Below are 24,561 nucleotides of genomic sequence, written 5' to 3'. Positions count from 1 at the left end.
CTTCCACGATCACTGAACCTCTCTCCTGCCCCTCCCACTAGAGGCCACAAGCTTATTCCTTTTTGAGTCCCTGAGCCAAATTATTTCCTTGGGTTCAGAGATCTGACGTACCCACCCCCTTTCTACAACTGCCATACTGTCTTCCCACCTCCAGCACACCCATGTCCCTCTTTCCGCTCTACTTAATGCCTTCATTTACAGCAGACTTCAGAATTCTGTTTTCTAGGCTTTGTAAATGCACTACACAAATGCATAAATATTACCAGCATCAGATGATTAAAAGTATATTTAAAAGAAATCCACCCAATCCCAAACTGAACGATAACCCAATGCCTGTCTCTGCAATTTGTACAAACTGTCCCCTGTGCCTGGAATTCACTCCCTTTTCATCTCTATCTCTCAGAAAGTTGAATGCTGGAAACATAAAACAACTGGCCTTCTAAAACAAACAGACACACCTGTAAGCTGAACCGGCTTTTACGTTTAGCCTGTATAATTAACATTTTCTCCCTCCCTTTCTTAAGTCTAGACAATCAGTGAAACATCAATTCAAGCCCTGCCGTGTAGCGTTTTTCATTTCCAAGGTTTAAATGCTCACACTGACAATTTAACAACCGGACTTTTCTAAGCTAGTCAGAGCTAGCTCCAGCTCACCCCTGCTCCGAATGCTTATTTTTCTGTATGACCCAACTTGGACGCCATCTCTTCTGTGATGCCTTCTCTGGTCTCCCTGGCTATTCGTATTTTCTCTGTCCTCAATTTTCCTTGCACTATTTTCATATGTGCATATGTCCTGTCTACCCAGAACGATGTAAGCGAAGGATGGTTTCAATTTTATCTTTTTGTCCCCAGGTATAGTATGATGGTCTTGCACAAATTAGGAACTTAATTTTTTTGGATTAAATTGAATCAAGGAAAAATAAGGAAAGGCAAATTAGCTTGATTCCCTTAAAATCATAGTTCCATCCATTGCACAGATCACTTACCAGCAAAATTCACAAAAGATAAACCCTTTTTTGTATGTCTCTGTACCCCAAAGAGGTGAAGTCAGACTGCCACGAACATCAAAGACAGCCTTGAAGGGGAAAAGAAGAGGGATCATAAAAAGATACCATGTAGCATGAGAGGAAGGGTAGGTAGGGTGATTGTTACCAGGTAGCCAGCCCCAGCATTGCCTCGCTTGGACACAGACTTTTTTTTTTTTAAAGTAATTGGCAGATCTTGTCCTGTTGACTCTTACATAACTGGTTTCCTACCTTAAGCATGGCTCAGCTTGAAGGTCTAATAACTGTAGAAACCAACATCTGTGGCCTCAGGCTGTTTGAAATTGGTCAACTATTTGAAAGGTAGCCTCTTCCAAATATGACTATAGTCTTATGGGACATATCTGTAATAGCGCATGAACAAAAAGATCAGTGATGTATTTGTGGATTAGGAAAGAATTCCCATCTGTCCCTGGGGAGGCAATCTATTAGAAATGATTCCAGAAAAGATGATAAACTGAGAATGGTGCTTTATTTATTACTGTTGGATATGTAGCCCCCACATTCCTGTTGGCTTTTTAAAATGGTGCTCTTACTTAATGGGCCAAAGGGATTCCTGGCTGGGAGAGCTGAATCTGGGGTTGTCTTCCTGCTTAGTTGGCCATAGGCATGTCAGCACACTGTGTCAGCAGTGGGTCTACAAAGTAGAATCTAGCCCTTTTATGGGGCTCCATGAGGTTCAGTACATGAAATCATTGCCACAGAGTTAATGAGAGTGAGGGACCGTCCTAACATTATTAGGATCTCCCATCTATTCAAATATTTAAGTTTCTTCAACTAACTTGGCGGACAAGAATTTTTACTTTCATGGGCCAAAAAGGGGTGTCCCAAGGCCAAATCATTGTTTACAAAGAAAGCAAAGCAGAGTTTGGCTAATTCAAGCCAAGGTGGAAAATGTCTTTCTTCTGAATTACTCAGGTATGGCCTAAGATGACTCTCCTAAATAAAGCAGGATGGGAGCCGAGACTGAGACACAAGGCTGGAATTTTGCTCTGAAATATACAATAAAATATAGATGTTTTATTATTAGAATTTATAGTCACTATTATTTCCCCCTGGGGTTTCTGACGAGTGACAAAAGTACAATCATGGCCATCGTGAGAAATCATTTCTAGCATGCCTCTGCAACTCACTTGGGTGAACTTGGGCAATTCATTTAACCTCATTCTTGTTTGTTAAAGGGGTGGTACTGACGATTGTTAAGGTTCTTTCTACCTCAAAACATTGATAATCCTAATATTCCTTCTTAGGGTGAGAAAAACCTGATAAGCAAAGGCAATGGAAGGAGAGAAGGATAAGGGCAGAGTGGCCGGGAGAATGGTGGTGCCACAAACATAAACACAGAAGTTGGAAAGAGAAGCCACTGTTGGAGAGAAGACAATTACTTTAGTTTTAGACATATTGAACTTGGAGGCACCAATGGGATCCATGGGTAGAGATGAAGAGCTGGAACTAGAAATGCAGACCAGGAGCTAAGGAAAGGTCTAAACATAGATTTGGGAGCCATATCCATAGGATTGGTCACTGAAGTCATAGGAATGGCTTTTTCATATTACATTGTGTGGGACAGAAAAATCAAATAATTGGAGAGGCATCTTTAGGCAGAAGCAAAGTGAATTTTTTTTTACAAACCTTGGGAGATTTGGGCGTTGCCTCCATTAGGATGAACTAGTGAAGGGAGGCAAGGTTCAAAAGATAGATATACCCTTAACAAAAAGATTCCCGCCCACCTCTATCCCTTCTCGCCATTGGCTGGGAGGCAGGCCTACAATCTAGGCACAAAAATACAGAGCCAATCCATACATACTTTCCTTATTTGGCTACTGATGTGGCGATGATATGGCTAAAGAGAAGGAATGAGAAAGAAGAGGGGGACCTTCCTGGAGCAGAGACCAAACAGCTCACAGGTTGTCCATTATCTCCCTATTTGGTAAAATTCTTGTGCTAGCACTGAGAGATGGGGAAGGGTGGGGCACCTACAGCTTCAGACCCTGACTTTCCAGAAGTTAGGTAAGTCACTACAAGGTTAAATTCCAAGCCTCTCCTACTCCCTCAGACATTCCCCATTCCAGAAATATGAGAAGAAAGTAGCCCCTATATTCTTACCCTGTGAAGTCTTCACAAATTATATCCTTCTCACTCAACATGATTTTGTCAGCCTTTCTACCCTTATGATTAGCTGGAAAGCCACATAAATAAAGTGGCTTAATAGAGTCCTCCACCCCCAACCCCTTCCTTGGTGTTAAAACATTTCCACGAGAAATATTGGTCCCTTCTAGTTGGTAGTGGTTGATTTGCATTTGAAAGTGTAATCAGGGTCAGAAAATTAACTTGGTGAAAATCCTGCTGTAATTTTCACATTCATATTCTTTTTTCCTTTTTTTTTCACTTTCAACAAAAGCCCTCCTTGTTGCTCAATTTATTAACAATAAACTCTAGCCGAACATCTTTTACTTGGGATGCTCTAGTAAGAAACCTAAAAATGACTCTGCACAGTGCTGGTCCTAGGCTTCAAATCTTACATTGAATAAAACATGAACAAATACATTTCCTAGAGCATTTGAATTGTTTTCTAAGCAACGGAACTCTGTACGAGTTCACTGGGATTGAAAATCTTTGGAATGAGAGGCAGTGTGACACAATGCAAAGAAGATTTGTGTTTGTTCCTGGTTCCTGCATGTAATAAGTGACACGTGTCACCTTCAATGACCTGTCTGAAGCCTTAATTTTCTCATCTAGAAAATGAGATTAATAAGAATACTTGCACCGCCTACATCAAGGGTGACATTGATAATCAGTTACAACAATGTAGGTGAAGGTTGTATAGGAATACCAGTTATCATCACCATCATCGTTGTCGTCATCCTATGATGTCATCATCTGGAGTGGAAAGAACCCAGAAAAGCCCATTTTCTCACATGGTCATTGTGGGGATCAAACGAGATAGTGGGCGTGGAAGCATTCTGTAACTAAAAAAGTCCTCTGGAAATGTAAGCAGTCACTCTATGGTAGTAGTTGCATTAAAGATCCACCTACCCTGTCTCCTGAGGGAGAGGAGTCCATTCCACGGTTTAGCTGACCTGTGGGTTTTCTTCCGCTTTGTTCATTGAATAAGCCGAGCCCATTGCTACCGGTATTTCTTTTAGATACCTTTGGTACTTCTTCTTGAATACCTTTATATAGAAACCAATCTTCCCTTTGCTTGCTAATTAGCTAATAATAATGGCAGCTAGGCAGCATTAGATAAAGCACTGGGCTTGGAATCAGGAAGACTCATCTTCATGAGCCTGAATCCGGCCTCAGACACTTACTTAGCAGTGTGACCCTGGGAAAGTCACTTCACCCTGTTTACCTCAGTTTCCTCATCTGTAAAATGATCTAGAGAAGGAAATGGTGAACCACTCCAGTATCTTTGCCAAGAAAACCCCAAATGGAGTTAGAGTCGGACATGACTGAAAAAAAGACTGAACAACAACCACAAAAGCCAATACTAATAGCTAGCATTGACATAATGTTTTAAGGTTTGAGGGCACTTCACAAATATTATTGCATTTTATCCCCACAACCACCATGGGAGGAATATCCTGACAGGGAGGTGATATGATTGTCTTCATTTTACAGACGAGGAAACTGAAGCACAGAGGGGCTGAGTGACTTGCCTATGGCCACACAGCTGGAGTAAGAGTCTGAAGGTGTATTTGATCTCAGTCACCTTGAGTCCAATAATGCTTTATCCTCTCTACCACCCTAGCTCCACAGTAGGCAGCACGGAAATTAGCCAAAAAGTTCTAAGGAGGTCATCATACTTACTTTTAATTTGTATTAATGATCAGGGATCATGCCCCCTAACTATAAGTATTCCCCGAGGGTTTATTCCAGGCCATACTCTTTTTCTCTCTCAATGACCTTTATCAATTCCTGTGAGTTCAATTGTCATCTCTATGCTGGTAAAGCCCAGGTCTCTGTACATCTATCTCCATCTTCTCCCACGAACTTCAATCCTACATCACCAGTTGCTTATTGGACATTTCAAACTGAACATTCTGGAGACATTTCAAATTCAAGATCCCTAAAACAGAACTCTTTCTCTCTTCCATTCTACTCTGCCTCCAAACCCACCCTTCTTCCAAATTTCCCTGTTTTTTTTCCCCTAAGACACTGTGGTTTTTCAGTGTCCTAGGTTCATGACCTTTGCATTATTCTCAACTTCTCACTCTCCCTCACTCCACATATCCCATCAGTTGCCAAATCTTACTGCTTTCTAATTTCTCTCAACCCCTTCCCTCCACTCACATAGCTAGCACCATAGTTCAGGCACTCATCACCTCTTACCTAGATTATTTCATTGAGCTCCTAATGGGTTTTCCTGCCTCAAGACCCTCCTTGCTCCGCTCATCCTCCAAAATCCTGCCCAAGTGATTTTCCTTAAATGCAGATCTGATTATATCACTCTCCTACTCAGCAATCTCCTATGGCTTCCTGTTGGATTGAGAATCAAATGTAACTTCTTCTCTTTAGCTTCTAAAGCCCATCATAACTTGGCCTTAGTCTATCTTTCCAGCTTCACTGGACATTACTGTACTTTGAGATCCCCCCCAACTTGACTTCTCTCAATTTCTTACACATGACCTCCCATCTCCAAGCCTTTGACCATCTCCCATTCCTGGAATGCCCTCCCTCCTTCTCCCTTTCTCCTCCCTTTCTCCTTCCCTCTTCCTTCTTCTTTCTTCAAGGTATAGATCAAGTACCACTTTCTATATAGGAAGCCTTTCCTTATCCCTTCAAAGCTCATACCCTCTCTTTTAAACTACCTTGTATTTAACTACTTTGAATATATTTTTATTTATTTACTTGTTTTTTACGCTGTCCATATGTCTTACTGTCTCTAGTATTAGAATATAAGCTCCCTGTGGGTAGGGATTGTTTTATTTATTGTAACTCTAGCACCTAGTATGGTACGAGGCACACTGATCTGTCACTTATGCTATATGAGTGGCCCATGTCCTTGGGTATAAAAACATTATTGACATTTTCTGACTAATCAAAGTTGTGCTATATTTGCTTTGGGAAACAAATGTGAACTCAATTCTCTTCCCTCCATAAAATATTGACCCTACTGATCTAACTTAGTGTTCTCTCTCCTTAGGAAGGGACGTACAAACCTTTAAGTTTTGTAGACCAACTAGCAGTCCACTTCAGCTTGACTGGGAATGTGGTCCCCAAAGACTCAGACGAAGGCAGACGCCAGAATTTCCGAGCAGAAGTGGCATCAGGTAAGCTTCTCAGTAAACGCAGAGACAGCTGTGAAAGTGGTAGATTGCCTATTCTTCAATAGCTCTCAAGCAGAAGCATGGAGGTTGATGAAAAATCTTTTACATAGTTTTCAGCTATAGCAAAGTGGAAGCAACTGATTGTCTGGAGCCTGCAAATCCTGTGCCTCTCCTTGAAAGAGAAGTACCAGAACTTTGAGGGCTACCCTTTGATGGCTCTAACAGCAATGGCAACTCATCAAATGTTCATGGACACGAACCTGTAGAAAGGCATGAGTTTGAGGAATATGAACTCAAGGCCTCTCAAATGGGTAGAATTCAACCAATTGTCTTTTCTTTCTTTTTTAAAGAAACTTCTCAGGAGATTGAGGAGGCACAACCCTCAGAAGCAGAAGGTGGTGGTGAAGGTGATGAAGGCGGTGAAGGTGATGAAGGTGGTGAAGGTGGAGAACTGAAGGAAGCAGAAAGCCAAGGGGAGGTTCTGGTAAAGTATTTGTTCCTGACCTGTAGATGTTGGAGCTTGAGTGAGCAGAGCAGCTTTTAGGCTCAACAGAGTCACTTTATAGATGAGGACACCCAGGAAAAAGAAGTGCCTCACTCAAGGTTTCCCAGATAATTAGTGACAGTACTAGAACCTCATTCAACATACCCTGATTCTCTTGGGAAAATGCTTTAAAGTGGAAAAAAATGAATTTTATGTGTTGATTATGCATGGGACTGTGTTCTAAGTTATACATGCAAAATATAAAACCACAGCTTGCTGTATCACAAGACACATGTATAGAAGATGAATATGATAAATACTTCTCTTGTTCAAGGATCTGGGATTTTGTCAGTCTGGATAGTCCCCCTGCTGATACAAACTGAAAGTATAGTTCAAGAGTTTCTCTGACCAAAAAAATCCACCACCCTACAGCCAATCTGGTAATAAGCCCCCATGCATTTAGCCTTCCTGGGCCATAAGCAAAGCTTTTCAGCATGATGTGGGATCTGTCAGTTTGCATTCTACTGGCATAACCTCTGTGCCATGACAAAGCCTCAGAGTAGAGCTCTAGTACAGTCTAGATATAATAACCATTAATTAAACATAAGAAATTATAATTTTGCTTGCCATGTATGGATGTGAGAGAGCTTGGGGGAGGGGGGAGGGGTGGTATCATTCAGATGGCCAAGATTGCTTTAAAAAGCTGTCCAGGGAAATTGAATTGACTCATTCTTATTCAGTTAACATTTACTGAATGTCAGCAGTGTGTGTGAGACACCATGCTGGGTGGGCAAAGTGGGAAGGGGGGTGGATGGTTCAAAGAAGATGGAACTACAAGGCTTACAGTCATGCAGAAAAGATAAGACATATATACAAATGACTGAAACGAAGCAGAAGGCAAAAAGTGTCATCAGAGAGGCACAACCACAGTGCAATAAGAATTCCTAGGAAAGAGCTTTTTTAAAACAAAGAATCTTAATCTTTTTGTGTGTCATGGATCCCTTCTGCAGTACAGTGAAGACAGTGGATCCTTCCTCAGAACAGTGTTTTTAAATGTATAAAATGAAATACAAAAGATTAGATAAAGGAAGCCACTGATGTTGAAATAAGGGTATTAGCAACAACCAACCATAATTCCAGAGGACTGATGCTGGGATATTCTACCTTTCTTCTGACAGAGACACTGGCCTCAAGGTACAGAATGATAAGAGGCTAATGAGGAAATTTGTTTTGCTTGTCTATGCATATTTGTTACAAGTTTCTCCTCCATTTCACCCCCCCCCCAAAATGAGAGGGAAGTGGGAGGGAGAAAAAATAAGTGAAATAAGTTAAAAATGAGAAATATACATATCAATAAACACACGTGTATATGTGTATGTATATATACACATATATGTGTATATCTATGTATATATAATATGTGTATGTATATATACACATATATGTGTATATCTATGTATATATAATATGTATGTATGGGCCCATGAAGTTGTTATATGTGTGTGTGTATGTATGTATGTGTGTATAACACGAATATATCAACCATAGTATACATGTATGTGATCATGTATATATTATATATATGTCTATATATATGCCTATATGTGTATAAATATAGATGCAAATATTTTATTTATATAATGTGTGTATGTGTGTGTGTATGTATATATGCATGTATGTATACATGAAGCAAGTTAGCGGGCCCTGGTTAAGAATCTTTAATTTTAAGCCTTGGACTAAGGACTTTGATACTCAGAGTTTGAAAAGCTGAGGTTTCCTGAATGTAGCTCTTTTATTCTCCTTTATTTTTTTTTCTCTATCATCACCGCCTTCAGCCCCCACCAAGCAGAAGGCCTGCTTTTTAAATGAAAAGACATCACAGCAGGGAAAACCCAGGAGTGTGGATACAGGGAGAAAGGGGAGATGCTCCTTGGGCTACTGTCCCACAGGTGACCCCGCTAGGCTCGTCACATGTATGTCATGTCAGAGAGTTTCAAGGCAGAGGCAGAACCAACTCTATCCCTCCCCTAGAGCCCTTCTGAAGAAAGGAATGCAAGTGAGTGATAGAGAATGAAGTGTGGTGCTAGACAGTAAACAGGCAAAGCGGAAAATATAAACCAATAACAAAGAGAAAACAATGATAAGCCCTGCTCTTGAACCAGTGTATGTAATTTGTGATTCCAGATTGTTTCCCTGCTTTGGGCGGTTTCAATCTCAGGGTAATTCTATTTCTATTTTTATCATTATTTTCTTTTTCAAAAACCTAGGACAATTTACTTTTTGTCCAGTGCAATTTTCATTTGTGATTCCTTGAAATATAGGTCTGAAAAAACAAGCTTTAATAAAAAGCCGTTGTGTTTCAAATGGAGCTATTTGACTAATTTTAAAACCCAACTCACTCTGTCTCTCATTGAGTGACCAATAACAGCCCCCCACTCAAGCCGTTGTCGCTCATCATTTAGGTTTTACTCTCAGAATGAGTGTAAATAGCAATTGCTTTCCATTCTGGCCAGAGAATCCAAGGGTCTTCCCCTCCCATTCAGATAGTTTTGTGATAGTAACTGAGACCATCTTTTGTCTCATTTCTTACCTAACCTTTAATCAATGAATGGACATTGTCTGAAACCAAGTAAGACCAGGAAAATACCTTACTTTAGAAAGGCCAAGGTCCCCTACTGTATTCTGGGCCATCACCAGGTGTCTTCACTGGACTTCTATGACTCTGGGGGAGAGAGTGAGCCTAATGACCCTGCACATCTCTGCCTCGATTAATCTAACTCATGAACAAGTCAAGACATCACGTGACCTCATGATCTCATTGGTCCTTACTGAGAACAAAGAACAAATCATAACAACAGTAACAAACCTAAAAGTTCAGCAGTGGCCCCTAAGGTTCTTCTTTAGGCACGAATTTCCAAGGTGATGTATAAACAACCAGGTCCCAGATACTAGCACTAATTGTATGCTGATTTGACCTCTCAGTTTCCTCATCTTAAAATGTGGATAATAACACATCTATCACCTATATCCCATGATGCTTGTGAGGAAAGCAATTTGAAAATTTGCAAATAAGATCTGTATGATTTGTTGTTGTTATGATCTATTGAATAAACACTCCTTATTCAAATGCTGCTGACTTTTCCATCCCAGAAACAAATTTCCTTCTTTCTTTCCGTCCCCACCCCTCATCCCTCATTCTTTTTATTTGCTGATTGAAAGGATCTGGATTCGGGAAACAAACTATTTTAGAATCTTCCTCTTATCGTCACTCGTACCATCGACCCTCATTTTAAGGGCACAGAGTATCTAGAGAAGATGATCTTGGGAAGATCTAGAGGAGGGTGGCCATGTTGATGAAGGATCAAAAGGCTGTGCCTTGTGAGGGCTGTCATATGGAAGAATCAGATTCATTCTTCTTATCCCCAGACTGTAGAATCAGGGAGCAGAATTTGCAGAGGCTGATTTAGGCTTGATTTAAAAGGGGGTAGGGGGTGGGAAGGGTGTGTGTGTGTGTGTGTGTGTGTGTGTGTGTGTGTGTGTGTGTGTTTGTGAGACTCCTAATAATTGGAGCTAAAAATGGAATGGGCTGCCACTGGAGAGAATAGGTTCTCTGTCACTAGAGGGTATCAAGGGAAAACCGAATGGTCACTTGCTTTCTGGGGATGTTGTGTGCACCAGAAACACTTTGAAGTCCCTTCCAGCCAAGATTCTGTGAAATCTGTTCCATGTTTCCTCTGTTCCTCACCCGGTCTCCATTAGACTAAAGTTCAGTCGTCTTTCAAGAGAAAACACAGTCAAAGTGATTCTGTCTTAAGTTCAAAACCAAATGTTGTTCTGTGCCTTTCCAGGCAGAAGGGGAAGCAGAAGTGGAAGTAGAAGAGGTTATTACCCATGCAAAGCCAAAGGAACGGAAACTCACCAACCAGTTTAATTATAGCGAAAGAGCATCTCAGACGTTCAACGACCCTTTACGGGTATGGCACCATACTAACCCACACCCCTACTTGTCTGTTTTGAGGAAATCCTTCCCTGAATATACCCAGGGATATGTTGGTGAGCCTAAGTTCCAACAGATCCCAGGAGGAACAGTCTAAGTATCATCATCATCATCATCATCATCATCATCATCGTCATTAACATCTCCAATAATAGTTATTTCCCAAGTTCCTATTAGGTACAAGATATTTGGGGTGGGAAGGGCTATAGGAATACAGAAATGCATTAGATAGGCTTAATTGACCTCCAGGAGCTTAAAATGTCATGTGAAAACGGGGAGCATCAATGAAGAGATATGTCTAACAATTCAAAGTAGTGTATGTCAAGTGCCATATGGATGGTGCAAACAATAAATGCTACAGGGGTTCAGATGAAAGGGAGAGCCCTTGTGGTGCAGTAGTAGGAGAAAGTTTTTTATTATTATTATAAGTAATAACAGCATGTTTCTATTGCACTTTAAGATTTACAGGAGACTTGGGTTGGTTTATGGTGGGAAGTAATGGAAAATAAAGTGGTTGAAGTAAGCACTAGATCATAGAATATTTTGAATATTAGATAGAACAGATTTTACTTTATTTTTAAGGGAGTGGGGAGCCATTGAAAGATTTTGAGGAAGGGAACGATGTGTGAAAACTGAGGTTTTAGGAAGATTAATCTGGCAGTGAAATAAAAAATGGACTGAAGGCAGGCAGGGAAACCAGTAAGAAGATAGTGTGATGATGGGGCAGCTAGGTGGTGCTCTAGGAGGACCTGAGTTCAAATCCAGCCTCAGACACTTGACACACTTACTAGCTGTGTGACCTTGGGCAAGTCACTTAACCCCAATTGCCCTGCCTTCCCCCCTCAAAAAAAAAGATAGTGTGATGACTCCTCCTCCTGAGGGAATCAGACTGCTGTGGTGGGGTCATTTAAATGACAAGAGCACCAAGTCACCCTATGTGGAGTCCTAGGATTCCTGAAGCAGAGCAGAGATCACCCCAAGAGAATCTAAGGTCAGTATTTAGGTCCATGGTATCAAATTCAGATAAAAACTGGGCTGCTAATCTGTACAAAAGCATGCTTGTAGGCTGCATAGTGACTTAGTTTTAGAATATAATATCTTCTATGTTTTGTTTTATTATTATTTATTTTATTACCGATTTTCCAATTACATTTTCAGTTAGTTCAGGGGACTCTTGAAAAGGTTGTGGCCACATAAGGTCATCTGGCTCTGTGTTTGACACCTCTGATCTAGGAGGCTCCACTTTTTGAATTTGGTCTTAGGGGAAGTTCCTCAAGACTCTGCCTCATCATCTGACCCCTGGGAATTTATACCATTCAGCCTTGAGCGTATTCCTTGTTGAAGAATGCCATGTTGTGTCTCTCTCAACCTGCTTCCTAGATTACATCTTTTTTGGAAATGTCCAAATTGTTCCAGTCTTAGAGGTAGGAGAATATTTAGAAATCTGAACTGAAAAAACCCATGCTGGTTATTCCATCTGTCCTCTACAGCCATATTTCCCATGAGTTCACATGTTAATTCTCTATTCTAACTATGCCTGGACAGTGTTCTATTTTTTTCTGTAAATGTTAGAAGCTTTTAAGGACTTCAGGTGTATTTCCTATCATTTTTTTTCTCCAGGACCGAGAATGTCAAATGGAACCTCCCCCTAGGGCAACCTTCTCTGCCACAGCTAATCAGGTAAACCCCCTTTGGCCAACTTACAGTCCAAAGGATGGAGTATGGCCTAATTAATACAAAATGGCCTGGGAGTCAAGTGGCTTCCCACTAATCCCTGCTCTAATACAGAAATCATTTTACCTTCCCGTGTCCCTATTTCATACTTTGTGAACTGGGGGATAACCACAGCCTTCTCGGTATTTTTAAATATATTGCAAACCCAGCATGCTCAGGCTGTGTCCCCTTCTGCCTTTTAAGTGGTATTAATGTGTATTTTGGGTGCTCTGATACTTAAATCACTCTGTGGATTCATTTTGCTGTTCTAGATTCCGGTTCCCACATGGTGCCACAGTATTTAAGGAAATGTAAAAATTCATTTATGTGTATGAATTTATTCAATTACATTGCTATCATAAGCCCCGAGGTTGGCTTGGAAAAAATGACACTGAAAAGCATTGCTCTTGATTATGTCTTAACTAGAGATCAGAGGATGTAATTGAAGTCCTGGGTAATGTGCTGATCTCTTCTAGGCTGAAGGAGGTTTTTCTGGTAATGAGATGATGGAAAGATTCTGAGAACCAAATTGCTCAATAAATCAAACCATAACTTAGGTTTTAGATGAATACATTTAGGAAAAGTGCAAGCAAGACATCTCTGAGCCCTCTGTTTGTCTTTACAGCATTTTCTGCAGAGTGGGATTTTTTTTTCTTTCTCCTGCCACGTCTCCATACTTATTTCACTGGGCATTTGAGGAATGTTTATCTTGGGGCAATGGGAGTGACAAATAACCTTAGAAGTCCCTAAAGACTAGAACCCAGGCACCCCCTGATGTCCTCACAAGGAAGACTCATAAGGGGCTTGGCACGCAACTAAGGATGGTTTTCTTTTGGATTTGATTTCAAGTCACTTGGGGCGGTAGCAAATGTTTTTAAAATGTAGCAATAGGATTTCAGAAAATGACATCAAAATGAGGATTTTTAAATCAGATGTGTGATGGCGGAGAGAATTTAGTTCAGAGGACTTATTTCTCCTGTCCTTCTGCTGGTTCAAAACAGTTCATTCCCCCAAAATGGTGAAGTTTTAAAGGTAACTGTTAATAAATATACATGAAAATTGAAGGCAAAAGGAAAAGGGGACAGCAGGAGATGAGGGGGATAGTGTCATGGAAGCAATGAACCTGAGCTTGGACAGACTTTCAAGAGACAGTGCAGGACAGAGAAGTCTAGCATGCTGCAGTCCATGGGGTAACGAAGAGTCAGATACCACTAAACATCAACACACGAAAAAAAAATATATATATATGTATATGTACATATATATATGTATATGTACATATATATGTATATGTACATATATATGTATATGTACATATATATTATATATATGTATATATATGCCACAGAAAACACTGTTGTGGGCCTTGCCCTCTGAGAGATATGTTTGGTAATGGTTTATTAATCCTTTGGGGTGAGAGAGTCTCCAAAATTGTGTGCCTCTTGAACTTGCCTTTCCACCTTGCCTCCCTGCCTTTTCACCAACGATAAAATCAGTAATAATTTTTTAAAAGCCTGGAACTAGAATGAGGGGAGACTTGGATTTGAATCCTGCCTCCAAAGCTTACTTGCTGTGTGGCCATGGGCCAATCATTTGACTTCTCTGAGTCTCAGTTTCCCCATAAGTAAAATGGACACGATAGCCCTGACAGCCCTACCTCTCTGTATTGTTATAAAGTTCAAAGGAGATAATGTATAGTAAAGCATTCTACAAGCCTTAAAGCGCTAGCCCCAATCAGTCATTTTTATCTCTTTAGCTGACCCTGAAGTTCTGAACAAGCGACCTGGTCTGCTATGGTGGCACATATCATTATAGTATGGAGCTTGAACTTGGGAGCTCTGAACTGATGTGGGCTATGCCTTTGGGCTTCAACACTAATTCAGCATTGATAGGGGGAGCCCTAAGGAGGGGAAGAGCAGGCCAGATTGGAAACCAAGCTCTAAGGAGATAAGGGTGAAGGCCCCCTGCACTTCAGCCTGAGGCAAGATAGAGAAATCCGGTCTTCCAAGTAGATTGATGGATGGATGGATGGATGGATGGATGGATGGATGGATAGATAAACAGATTAGATAGATAGATAGATAGATAGATAGACAGACAGGCAGACCAACAAATATCTAAGTAAATGAATGAATGGATAGATAAATACATGGATGAGTGTATGAATGAATCAATAAATGAATATATAAAAAATGAATGAAGTTGCAACCCTGACCCTTCTGTGGTCAGTAGAAGTACCGTATTTCCCCTCCTCTTTTCTCTACCTCTCCTCACCTTTTCCTACTTGGGCTCCTAGGGGAAAGAAAGTCAGAATAATTACAAAGGCAGCATTAACAGAGGAGAGTTGAAGGAAGTTGAGAGTTTGACATCACAAGCAACAGTCACATCCATGGAGATAACCCATCGTTTGCTGCTGCTGCTGCTGCTGCTGCCGCCTCCTGCACTGTCCCCAGCCTGTGTTATTCTTGTGGCAGATGACTGCTATGGGAAAGACCAGGCCCTTGGTTCACTGCAGCCAATACCCTGCATTTCTTCCAGTTCCCACAGGGGCTCACCAGCTCTTGAGCCACACTCACCATCATTCACCGTCACTTACAAGGATGGCCCTGCCGTTCTGTGATATGCACATCATTTGATGGCACATAGGATCATTAGAGTCACAAGGGAGCCTAAAGTGGTCTAATCCAATTCCCTCATCCTGCAGATGCTAAGTAGTTAGCCGGGTCAGTGGCCCAGGGCTAGAGCTCCAGACCTGCAGTCAGGAAGACCTGAGTTCAAATCTACAAGTCCCTTTGTCTCTGTCTGCCTCAGTTTCCTCACCTGTAAAATGAGTGTAATAACAGCACCTGTCTCCCCAAGTTGTTTCAGTGCTAAAAGCCTTCAAGTACTCTTTAAATGCTGGTTATTATTATTACTATAGATGAGGAAACTAAGGCTCCAAAAGAAGTGATTCGAGCAAGGTCACACTGAGATAAAAGCAACAGGTCAGGAATTTGAAACTGTACCTTCTGATTCCAAAGCCATTGTTCTATGACCTCCTCTCTATTTTATCCCTCTTTCCTCTCACCCCACTTTCAGATCTGAGTTTCAGAGCCCTGCTGAAAAACATAGTTAGTAATATAACTTTCTAACACTGACCAAGAAGGCCTACCCTAGTAGAGGCGAAGCCCTCATTTTGTTCCATCCTTCCAGGAAAGGGTTTGTTTTTTTTAATCATCACATTCAAAGTCCTACAAACTACCCAAGAATGAGAGCTTTAAAAGCATGTTTTACCACTGTGAGATAATTTATTCCACTTCTTGCCACCTACTGATGGGGCCAAGTGGTTTTAAAAATGGTCAGTGTCTGGCTTCAGCCGAGTGTCACTAAATGGCACTTGGTTCACTTAATGAGGGAGTCCCAGTTCTGAGGTTATTTTAAAATTACATTTCACTCCAAGTATAATTTCTCTCTTTGTTCCCTATTGTTCAGTGGGAAATCTATGATGCTTATGTGGATGAACTGGAGAAACAAGAAAAGACTAAGGAGATGGAGAAGGCAAGAGGCCCAGTGGCTAAAAGACGTGAGAAGAGGACGACGAGGAAATTGACATCCCTGGACTTGCCGGTACTGAGCAGGATGAGGATCCTCCTGTCTTTTCTAGATGCTTTTTGGTTTGTGTTTTTCTCCTTCGGTTCAACAGTGGCCAAAATGGTGATGATGGTGGCCAGCTACAGTTCAGCCAACATTTATTGCCTACTCTGTGGACCCAACTAGTTTTCTTTGTTGGATAAACTCTCAGAAATGCACCTTGTAACCTGAATTGTGTAGCTACATGAGGAGGGATGAGAAGAGGGACGTAGATGCTAGGAAAGAGGACCCAGAGGTGAAAACAGTCGCAAGAGGGACCCAAACCAGCTCAGGGTCTGGAATCCAGGGATTACAGAGGTTTAGTAAGGGGAAGAAGATGGACGAGCCCTGGGAAAGAAGCCTGAATCCTCTTCAAGGACTCTGAGAGTAGGAGCTGATTGATGGCCCCAGAGACTGACTGTGGCCCACTGAGGCTTAGGTCAGGATCCTGACTTTCTATGAATCTTTAAGGATGGGACAACCTGATCCCTCTTGGGTTTTTGAATACTTTTTGCTAAAGCAAATGTCTGGGTGTTGGAAATAAGATTAACAAATACTTTTCTGAAGGAGGCCACAGAGAGAGTTGAATACCTACTCCAGTGTTTTACCTTTTGAAGTTCAAGTAGAGGGGGAGACAGGGTTGGGGCCAGCAGGGATTTAGATCTGTGGGGGAAAAGAGGGTGGAACAGAGGAGTCAGTCCTATTGCAGTGGCCTAGAGACCTTGTATCCAGAGCTTGAAGTAAGTAGAGACTCACCCAAAGTGAGGAAGACAATGAAGGACACATTTTATAAATTTGCATTTTTAATTCCCGAGAATTTAATATTTTGTTCCACATAATTTGTGTCAAATCAAATCACATATATTTCAGTGAAACCCTGGTGATAGGTGCTTAATAAATGCTCCTTGATTGAAGGCTCAGTTATATGCACAGGGGATTTTTTTTTTTGGCTATCAACCCTGAGGGTCTTCCCCTCCCAGTTTGATTTTTTTTTTATTAAAGGGGCTATCCCTTGATTAACTTCTTAAAGAGGCCTATTCACTGAATGGGTGTTGCCTCACTCAAAGTGAGAACCTGAAAAGGCCTTAGCCTAAAAGGGCCAGGGTCACCCACTGCATCCCAGGCCGTCTCCAGTGGTCCTGATGAATATCTGGCCACTGGACCCAGATGGCCCTGGAGGAGAAAGTGAGGCTGGTGACCTTTCACAGCCCTCCCTCACTCAAATCAAAGTCAACTGCAGGTCATGTCATCATTTCCCTGATGTTGTGGTCCTCTTTGAGAACGAAGGACAAACACAACAGCTCTTCCTAAGGCCCCTTTTCTCTGCGCTCTGAGCACACTGGGCCTAATAGCTACTGTCTGCCTGCAGTAGTAACATTTACTGTGACATTGAAGCTTTCTCAGCAGCCCTTAATGATGGTCTTCATTTCCAGTATATTTGTTATAGATTCCTGAGTGCTTGGGAGAGATTTGAAATATATTATGAGAGGGGAGGGTGGTGACTTGTGGCTTTAAGAGGGGTTTTTAAAGTAGTTCTTGCTTTTCCTTATTTAAATAGCCTTTTCCACTTATTCATTGCTAACTAGTTATCAGCTATACCTCTGCTGTTGATTCCTGAGACATAGAAGGCAGGAGTTCTTTCATCAATCTTTGCACTTGTATGACTGAGCTCCTTTCAGAAAGTCTGGGCTAATGACCTCGTAATTGTGTTTCTGGCTTCCCAATGAAAAGTAAAGTGCTAGGAGAGCTGTCAACCAAGAGAGACTTAACAGCACTTAACTGTTTCCTGACAACCTTTCTTTGGTCTGGGGATCAGCAGCTGTACTTGTAGTTTTCAGTAAACTGATGTAGGAGCAAAGTCAAGGGGAAAAATGCTGAGTTCCCTCACTTTGAAAAATACTCTTCAGTGGGAGAAATACTGCCACTCTCATCAACACCAAGACACATTGTTGAGCACCTAGGTTAATGGAATGCTTTTGAATGATTCTTCTGCAAAAGGGAAATTTAGTGAATAGAAGATTATTTCCCAGAAGCCCTCATAAACTTTCTGAAGGCAAACAAAGCTACTATTGTTAGTTAAATGTTTCAATTTGATTATAACAACATATTAATTTTAGGTAAAATTAATACCGTAGTGGAGTGTTTGTTAGAGTGTATTAGGCTTCTTGCCTGATCACTTTGTACGGTACCTTTCTGCCTACTTTATAGGACTCAGAGCATAATTTTTATTATATTATTGTGTACTTGCTTTTCTGATTGTGATTTCTTAAAAAATTATTTATTTGAAGTTGAGTTGTTAACCAGGCTGGGAAAATATGATTTATGTTACAGTGATCCACTTTATCCCTCAGCCTCCAGAAATACATTGGGACCAAAAATGGGAACTGACTGATCCCTTCAGAGTCATAGTAGAGACTTGTGGCTTTTAGGTAAAGCTAGAGACCTGCTTCTCAAATAAATGATGACTGAATGACCTGCTTTGGGAGGGTCTGCTTGCCGACTGAAGATCAATAGATACCAACAGTGTAATATTAGAACAGTTGTCATAGACTTCAGGTCCTGCAGAGGTTCGTGGGAAAAGACAGTTGGCGAGGAACACATATTTATCTGTATCTTCATTTCTCTCCTGTTGTTTTAAATCATTACTAACTACAGAATTGACTGAGGGAAAGGGACAAGTGCATCAAAGGAAGATGCAAGACAGTGCTTCATGCATGGATGCAGTTATAGATCCAGCTGAGAGGCCATGGGTACCAGCTCCATGGCAGGTTTAGAAAGGGAATAGTTGGTTTCTTAAGCACGAACATTTTCTCTGGAGTGATTATGCACCCTGGAGTGATCAGAGTCATTCAGGTGCAGGGTTTACAGGATCTACAATTACTCAGAGTGGTGTACAAATGGGATTACCTTTTTGGCCACCTTCCCCAGAACCATCACTGTTTTGAACCGTCATCTTTTGCTGAGGAATAGAACCCAAATCCAAAATGGACTTAACACTGGCTTCAGAAGTCTTTTTTCAAATCTAGCATTTTCCTTTGTTCTATCTCAGGGATGAGAAGACTGGAAAGGTAGGAGGGGGCTAGGTTATGAAGGGCTTTGAATGCCAAACAGAGCATTTCGTATTTGATCCTAGAGGTGATAGGGAGGCATTGGGTTTTATTGAGCAGGGGGGTGACACAGTCAGATCTGTGCTTCAGGAAAATTGCTTTGGTGGCTGAATGGAAGCTGGACGGGAGTGGGGAGAGACTTGGGTCAGGCAGACTCGCCAGCAGCTATTACACAAGGTAATGAGGGACTTCACCAAGTGATGGCAGTATCAGAGGACGGAAGGGGGAGTATTCAAGAGATATTACAAAAGTAAAACTGACAGGGCTTAGCGACAGATTGGATGTGGGAAGGGGCGTGAGAGATAGTAAGGAGTTGAGGATGTCCCTAGATTGCAATCCTGAGGAACTGAGAGGATGGTGTTTCCATCTATAGTAATAGGGAAGGAAGGAGGAGGGGCAGGGCTTAGGAAGAGAGACAACGAGTTCCGTTTTGGACACATTGAGTTTCAGATGTCTATTGGACAGCCTCTTCCATTAGAGGGAAAAGCCTGGAAGGGGAGGAATTATTTAGGACACTATTACAGTGGACCCGGTAATCGGTAATTAGAACCTGAGCTGGTTGTGTTGGCAGCATGAGTGGAAAGGAGGCAATTTGATGGATGCAAGAAATATTGCTCAGACAGAATCTACGGGACTCGGCAACTGCTTAGCTGGCAGGGGGCTAAAGGAAAGAGGCAAAGATGACTCAAGCCTAATTGATGGCTGACTAAGAGGATGGTGGTGCCAACAAGAGAAACAGGAACATGAAAGGGGAGGGGCGGGTGGGGGAGTGGGGGTGGTGGTGATGAATTCAGACTCAGAAATGTTGAGTTTGCCATATCCCCTCAGTCCTCTCCTGTGACCTTTATGAGCCTCCCTTATGGCACTTGTCCACTACTTCTGTACATCTTATATCCCTTCTGTTAGACTCTGAGTCTCTTGGGGTAGTTGTTACAACTTATATATCTTCATATTCTTTAAAATACCTTAAATGTGATTAATTATTGTTCTGTAAGTGTTTGTTAAATGAATCCATCTGAGAAAGGGAACAACCAAGTACCCTTTCCATTGTGGTGTTTTGTCACTAGAAAACAAACACTGAGACATTCAGCACTATCAACTCAAGACACTCATATTCTTTTTTCATATTTTTCCTATTTCGATGTGGCTTCCCAGCCAACACTCAGACAAACCCCCCACAAAGTACATTCTACCAAAATATCTAAGGTCTAATAGCTATTGGTAATACATTCAAGACATTTATTTTCAAAGCACCATGTAATGTAATGTCATATTTAATTTTATTTGCCTTTGGTGGGAAACTTAGTGTGAAAATCCTCACCTAGCAGGCCTTTTAAATGGCAAAGTATGCAGTCTAGGTGGGGTGGTTCTGGGCATCCTCCTACCAAATGGACATAAGCCAACTTGTCATTTAGTGTGAAAGTTAGGAATCCATGATCCCATTAACATTATTATTTTCGATCAGACTCTAACCTTTTCCAGTTGAGGCATGGGTGGGTATATAGATATGATCATATTGTATCCTACCTCCTCTCTCTGACTCTACCTTTCATTTGGCTTGGTCCTGCCTCCCAGGCCTCTATTCTCTAGGTCTAGAAGGAGACCTGACCTTTAGCAAAATGTGAAGTAAATGAACTGTTAACTCTTGGCACCTTCCCACCTTTTATTTCAATCTCCTAAACTTCCTCTCTACTCTTGTCCTTGAGTGCCCACTGTTTCTCTTTTGTCTCCTAGCATCTCACAGCTCAAGATCACTATGTTCTATGCCCTTTGCTTTCCCCTATCAATGTTTGTTTTGCAGCTGTGTAATATTAATTAAGGTGGGACTTTTTTTTTAACTATTTTCTCTTTGAGAATCCTAAAGTAATCTAGTACCTTTAAGTCTTACTAGGTACTAAGCCCCAGGCCCACACCCTTTTGCTGATTAGGTATGAAGCCTTTGGGCCCTAAGAAGGGTGCATAAACTCAGAGGTTAGTGTTTTGTTTAGGCCTCTCACTCACTGGAAGAGTGTTGATGTGGAACCTCTGGGTAGCCACTGGAGCCCCGCCCCCAACCCGCACTTTGGAGAAAACCCAGATGTTGGTGCTTCCCTTTTTGGTAACTATGTATGGGATGTCTTGATCAGACAAAGCCTGTCTGTTGAACTGTGTTATTTGGTCAGTTGATATTTTCTGTTTGTAATTTCTATTTGTATTTGCTCTGAAGTTCAGGGGGCTGGCTTTCCCCCCTGAACTAAGTGAATGATATATATGTTTGATTAAAGTGAGATTGTTAACCCCTCAAGGTTGCTTTTCTTAGAAAAGTAGATCAGGGGCAGAGCCAAGATGGTGGCTGGAAAGCAGGGACTTGTTTAAGCTCTCCCCTAGGTCCCTCCAAACATCTATAAAAATTGGCTCTGAACAAATCCTAGAGCTGCAAAATCCACAAAATAGCTGAGGGAAGCAGGGCTCCAGCCCAGGACAGCCTGGATGGCTGCTGGAAAGGGTCTATCGCGCGGAGCTGGGAGTGGAGCGGAGCAGAGCCCAGTGTGGGCCGCTCCAGGACCATCCACACCAGGAGCCAGGTGGAGCAGGCTGCAGGGCCCTGAATCATTGAGCTATGGCAGTTACCAGACTTCTCAACCCATAAATGCCAAAGACAACAGAGAAGGTTGGTGGGAAAAACCTCTGGGACAGAGTGAAAGGAGTTCGAGGTGGGCCACCGCCCCAGGGGCAGCAGAGGTGGTGCAGCTCTGAGGCTGCTTCCAGAGCTATAGCTGCAGTTGCTTCTGGCCCCAGGCCCACCTGGTGGGAGGAATTAAGCCGTGGATGGAGTGCAAAGCCTACTTTGCCCTGCCTGGATCTAGGCTGAAATCCTGGTTGGCAGTTCTTGGGGGAGAAGGAGTGCTGGTGTGGCAGAGCTTGCTGTGTAGAAGTAGCTCTGAAAACAGCAGCACATCCCCTCAAGCTTGGGACAAAGTACTCTCTACTCTACAAGCAGTCATACCCCGATGAAAAACTCAGGGGTCAAGTAGTTGGCTGGGAACATGGCCAGGCAATGAAAATGGAATCAGATTCAGAATCAGACTTTGGAATCTTTCTTTGGTGACAAAGACCAAAACACACAGCCAGAAGAAGTCAACAAAGTCAAAGAGCCTACATCAAAAGCCTCCAAGAAAAATATGAATTGGTCTCAGGCCATGGAAGAGCTCAAAAAGGATTTGGAAAAGCAAGTTAGAGAAGTAGAGGAAAAATTGGGAAGAGAAATGAGAGTGATGCAAGAAAACCATGAAAAACAAGTCAATGACTTAATAAAGGAGACCCAAAAAATACTGAAGAAAATAATACCTTAAAAAATAGACTAACCCAAATGGCAAAAGAGCTCCAAAAAGCCAATGAGAAGAAGAATGCTTTGAAAGGCAGAATTAGCCAAATGGAAAAGGAGGTCCAAAAGACCATTGAAGAAAATACTACCTTAAAAATTAGATTGGAGCAAGTGAAAACTAGTGACTTTATGAGAAATCAAGATATTATAAAACAGAACCAAAGGAAAAAAATGGAAGACAATGTGAAATATCTCATTGGAAAAACCACTGACCTGCAAAACAGATCCAGGAGAGATAATTTAAAAATTATTGGACTACCTGAAAGCTGTGATCAAAAAAAGAGCCTAGATATCATCTTCTAAGAAATCATCAAGGAGAACTGCCCTGATATTCTAGAGCCAGAGGGTAAGATAGAAATTGAAAGAATCCACCGATTGCCTCCAGAAAAAGATCCCAAAAAGAAATCTCCTAGGAATATTGTCACCAAATTCCAGGGCTCCCAGATCAAAGAGAAAATACTGCAGGCAGCCAGAAAGAAACAATTTGAGTATTGTGGAAACACAATCAGGATAACACCAGATCTAGCAGCTTCTACATTAAGGGATCAAAGGGCTTGGAATATGATATTCTGGAAGTCAGTGGAGCTAGGATTAAAACCAAGAATCACCTACCCAGCAAAACTGAGTATCATGTTCCAAGGCAAAATATGGATTTTCAATAAAATAGAGGACTTTCAAGCTTTCTCAGTGAAAAGACCAGAGCTGAATAGAAAATCTGACTTTCAAACACAAGAATCAAGAGAAGCATGAAAAGGTAATCAAGAAAGAGAAATCATAAGGGACTTACTAAAGTTGAACTGTTTTGTTTACATTCTTACATGGAAAGATGATGTGTATAATTCATGAGACCTCAGTATTAGGGTAGATGAAGGGAATATACATATGTATATATAGACAGAGGGCACAGGGTGAGTTGAATATGAAGGGATGATATCTGAAAAAATAAAATCAAATTAAGGGATGAGAGAGGAATATATTGGAGGAGGGAAAAAGGGAGAGATAGAATGGGGTAAATTATCTCACATAAAAGTGGCAAGAAAAAGCAGTTGGTTGGAAGGGAAGAGGGGGCAGGTGATAGGGAACGAGTGAATCTTGCTCTCATTGGATTTGACTTGAGGAGGGAATAACATACACACTCGACTGAGTATCTTACCACACAGGAAAGAAGGGGGAAGGGGATAAAAAGGGGGGATGATAGAAGGGAGGGCAGATAGGTGGAGGAGGTAATCAAAAGCAAACACTTTGATTTTTCCTCCGCAGCTGCCCCCCTCCCACCCCTCCTTTCAGAATGTTATCCCCCCTCCCCCTAGGAGCTGGTTACATCTTCCCTCCATTCACAATCTACCTCTGAACACATTTTGTTGATTTTCTTGTTTAAAATGGTTTTGTTCTTACATTCTGTGGCTTCCAGACTCAGCCATGCAGTTTTGTTGGTTCTCATGTTCACCTGCCCTACCCCTTCTCCATCCACTCCATCTTGTTCATCCTCCCTAAATCATCACAAAGGAGGGCTTGGGGAGATAGTGGACACCAGGTCTAGTTTACTACAAAGTGACATTGTTTGGGAAGGTGGGCCCCAGGGGAGCTGCCCATCCCCACTTCTATCAGTCCATCCTTTGGTAATCTTCAAGTTGGGAGGGTTAAGGGAAGGGGATCCAGCCAAAGTGGGGGAAGGGGTGGTCCCAGACTGTCATGAGGCAAGCCACCCCCAACTCTGGTTTCCTATTTGCAGTTGCTTGAATAAAAATGAATTCCTCTTTTTCTGGAAAAAAAAGAAAAGCAGATCAAAGAACCTGTGCTGGCAACTCTTGTTGCTGATCTTGTTGGGTCTTACACCTCAGCAGCAGCTGCAAGCAGCATTGTTGTTACAAGCTGTAATGTGGCAACTACCACTCAAATGTTAATGATTTGTTGTTGCTTCCCACCTTACCCTCCTAAGGGGCTTCGAGTTTTAATGAGTCGATAGTGCCTTAA

At 41.7% G+C, this 24,561-nt stretch overlaps 1 protein-coding gene across 1 annotated transcript in view; it reads left to right on the top strand.

Moving 5' to 3' along the window:
• LOC118832130 (dynein intermediate chain 1, axonemal-like) overlaps window positions 1-24,561 on the top strand; it is a 149,270-nt gene that overhangs the window by 67,508 nt on the left and 57,201 nt on the right. Inside the window, exons 6-10 of the mRNA XM_036739560.1 lie at window positions 6,190-6,316; window positions 6,664-6,797; window positions 10,646-10,771; window positions 12,415-12,474; window positions 15,979-16,113. Coding sequence (XP_036595455.1) covers window positions 6,190-6,316; window positions 6,664-6,797; window positions 10,646-10,771; window positions 12,415-12,474; window positions 15,979-16,113 — 582 coding nt within the window. The remainder of the gene's footprint in view (window positions 1-6,189; window positions 6,317-6,663; window positions 6,798-10,645; window positions 10,772-12,414; window positions 12,475-15,978; window positions 16,114-24,561) is intronic.

Source organism: Trichosurus vulpecula, chromosome 9 (genome assembly GCF_011100635.1).
Source record: "Trichosurus vulpecula isolate mTriVul1 chromosome 9, mTriVul1.pri, whole genome shotgun sequence".
Taxonomy (NCBI): Eukaryota; Metazoa; Chordata; class Mammalia; order Diprotodontia; family Phalangeridae; genus Trichosurus; species Trichosurus vulpecula.
Note: the sequence above shows the minus strand (reverse complement) of the source record. Positions and strands in the feature narration are given on the sequence as shown.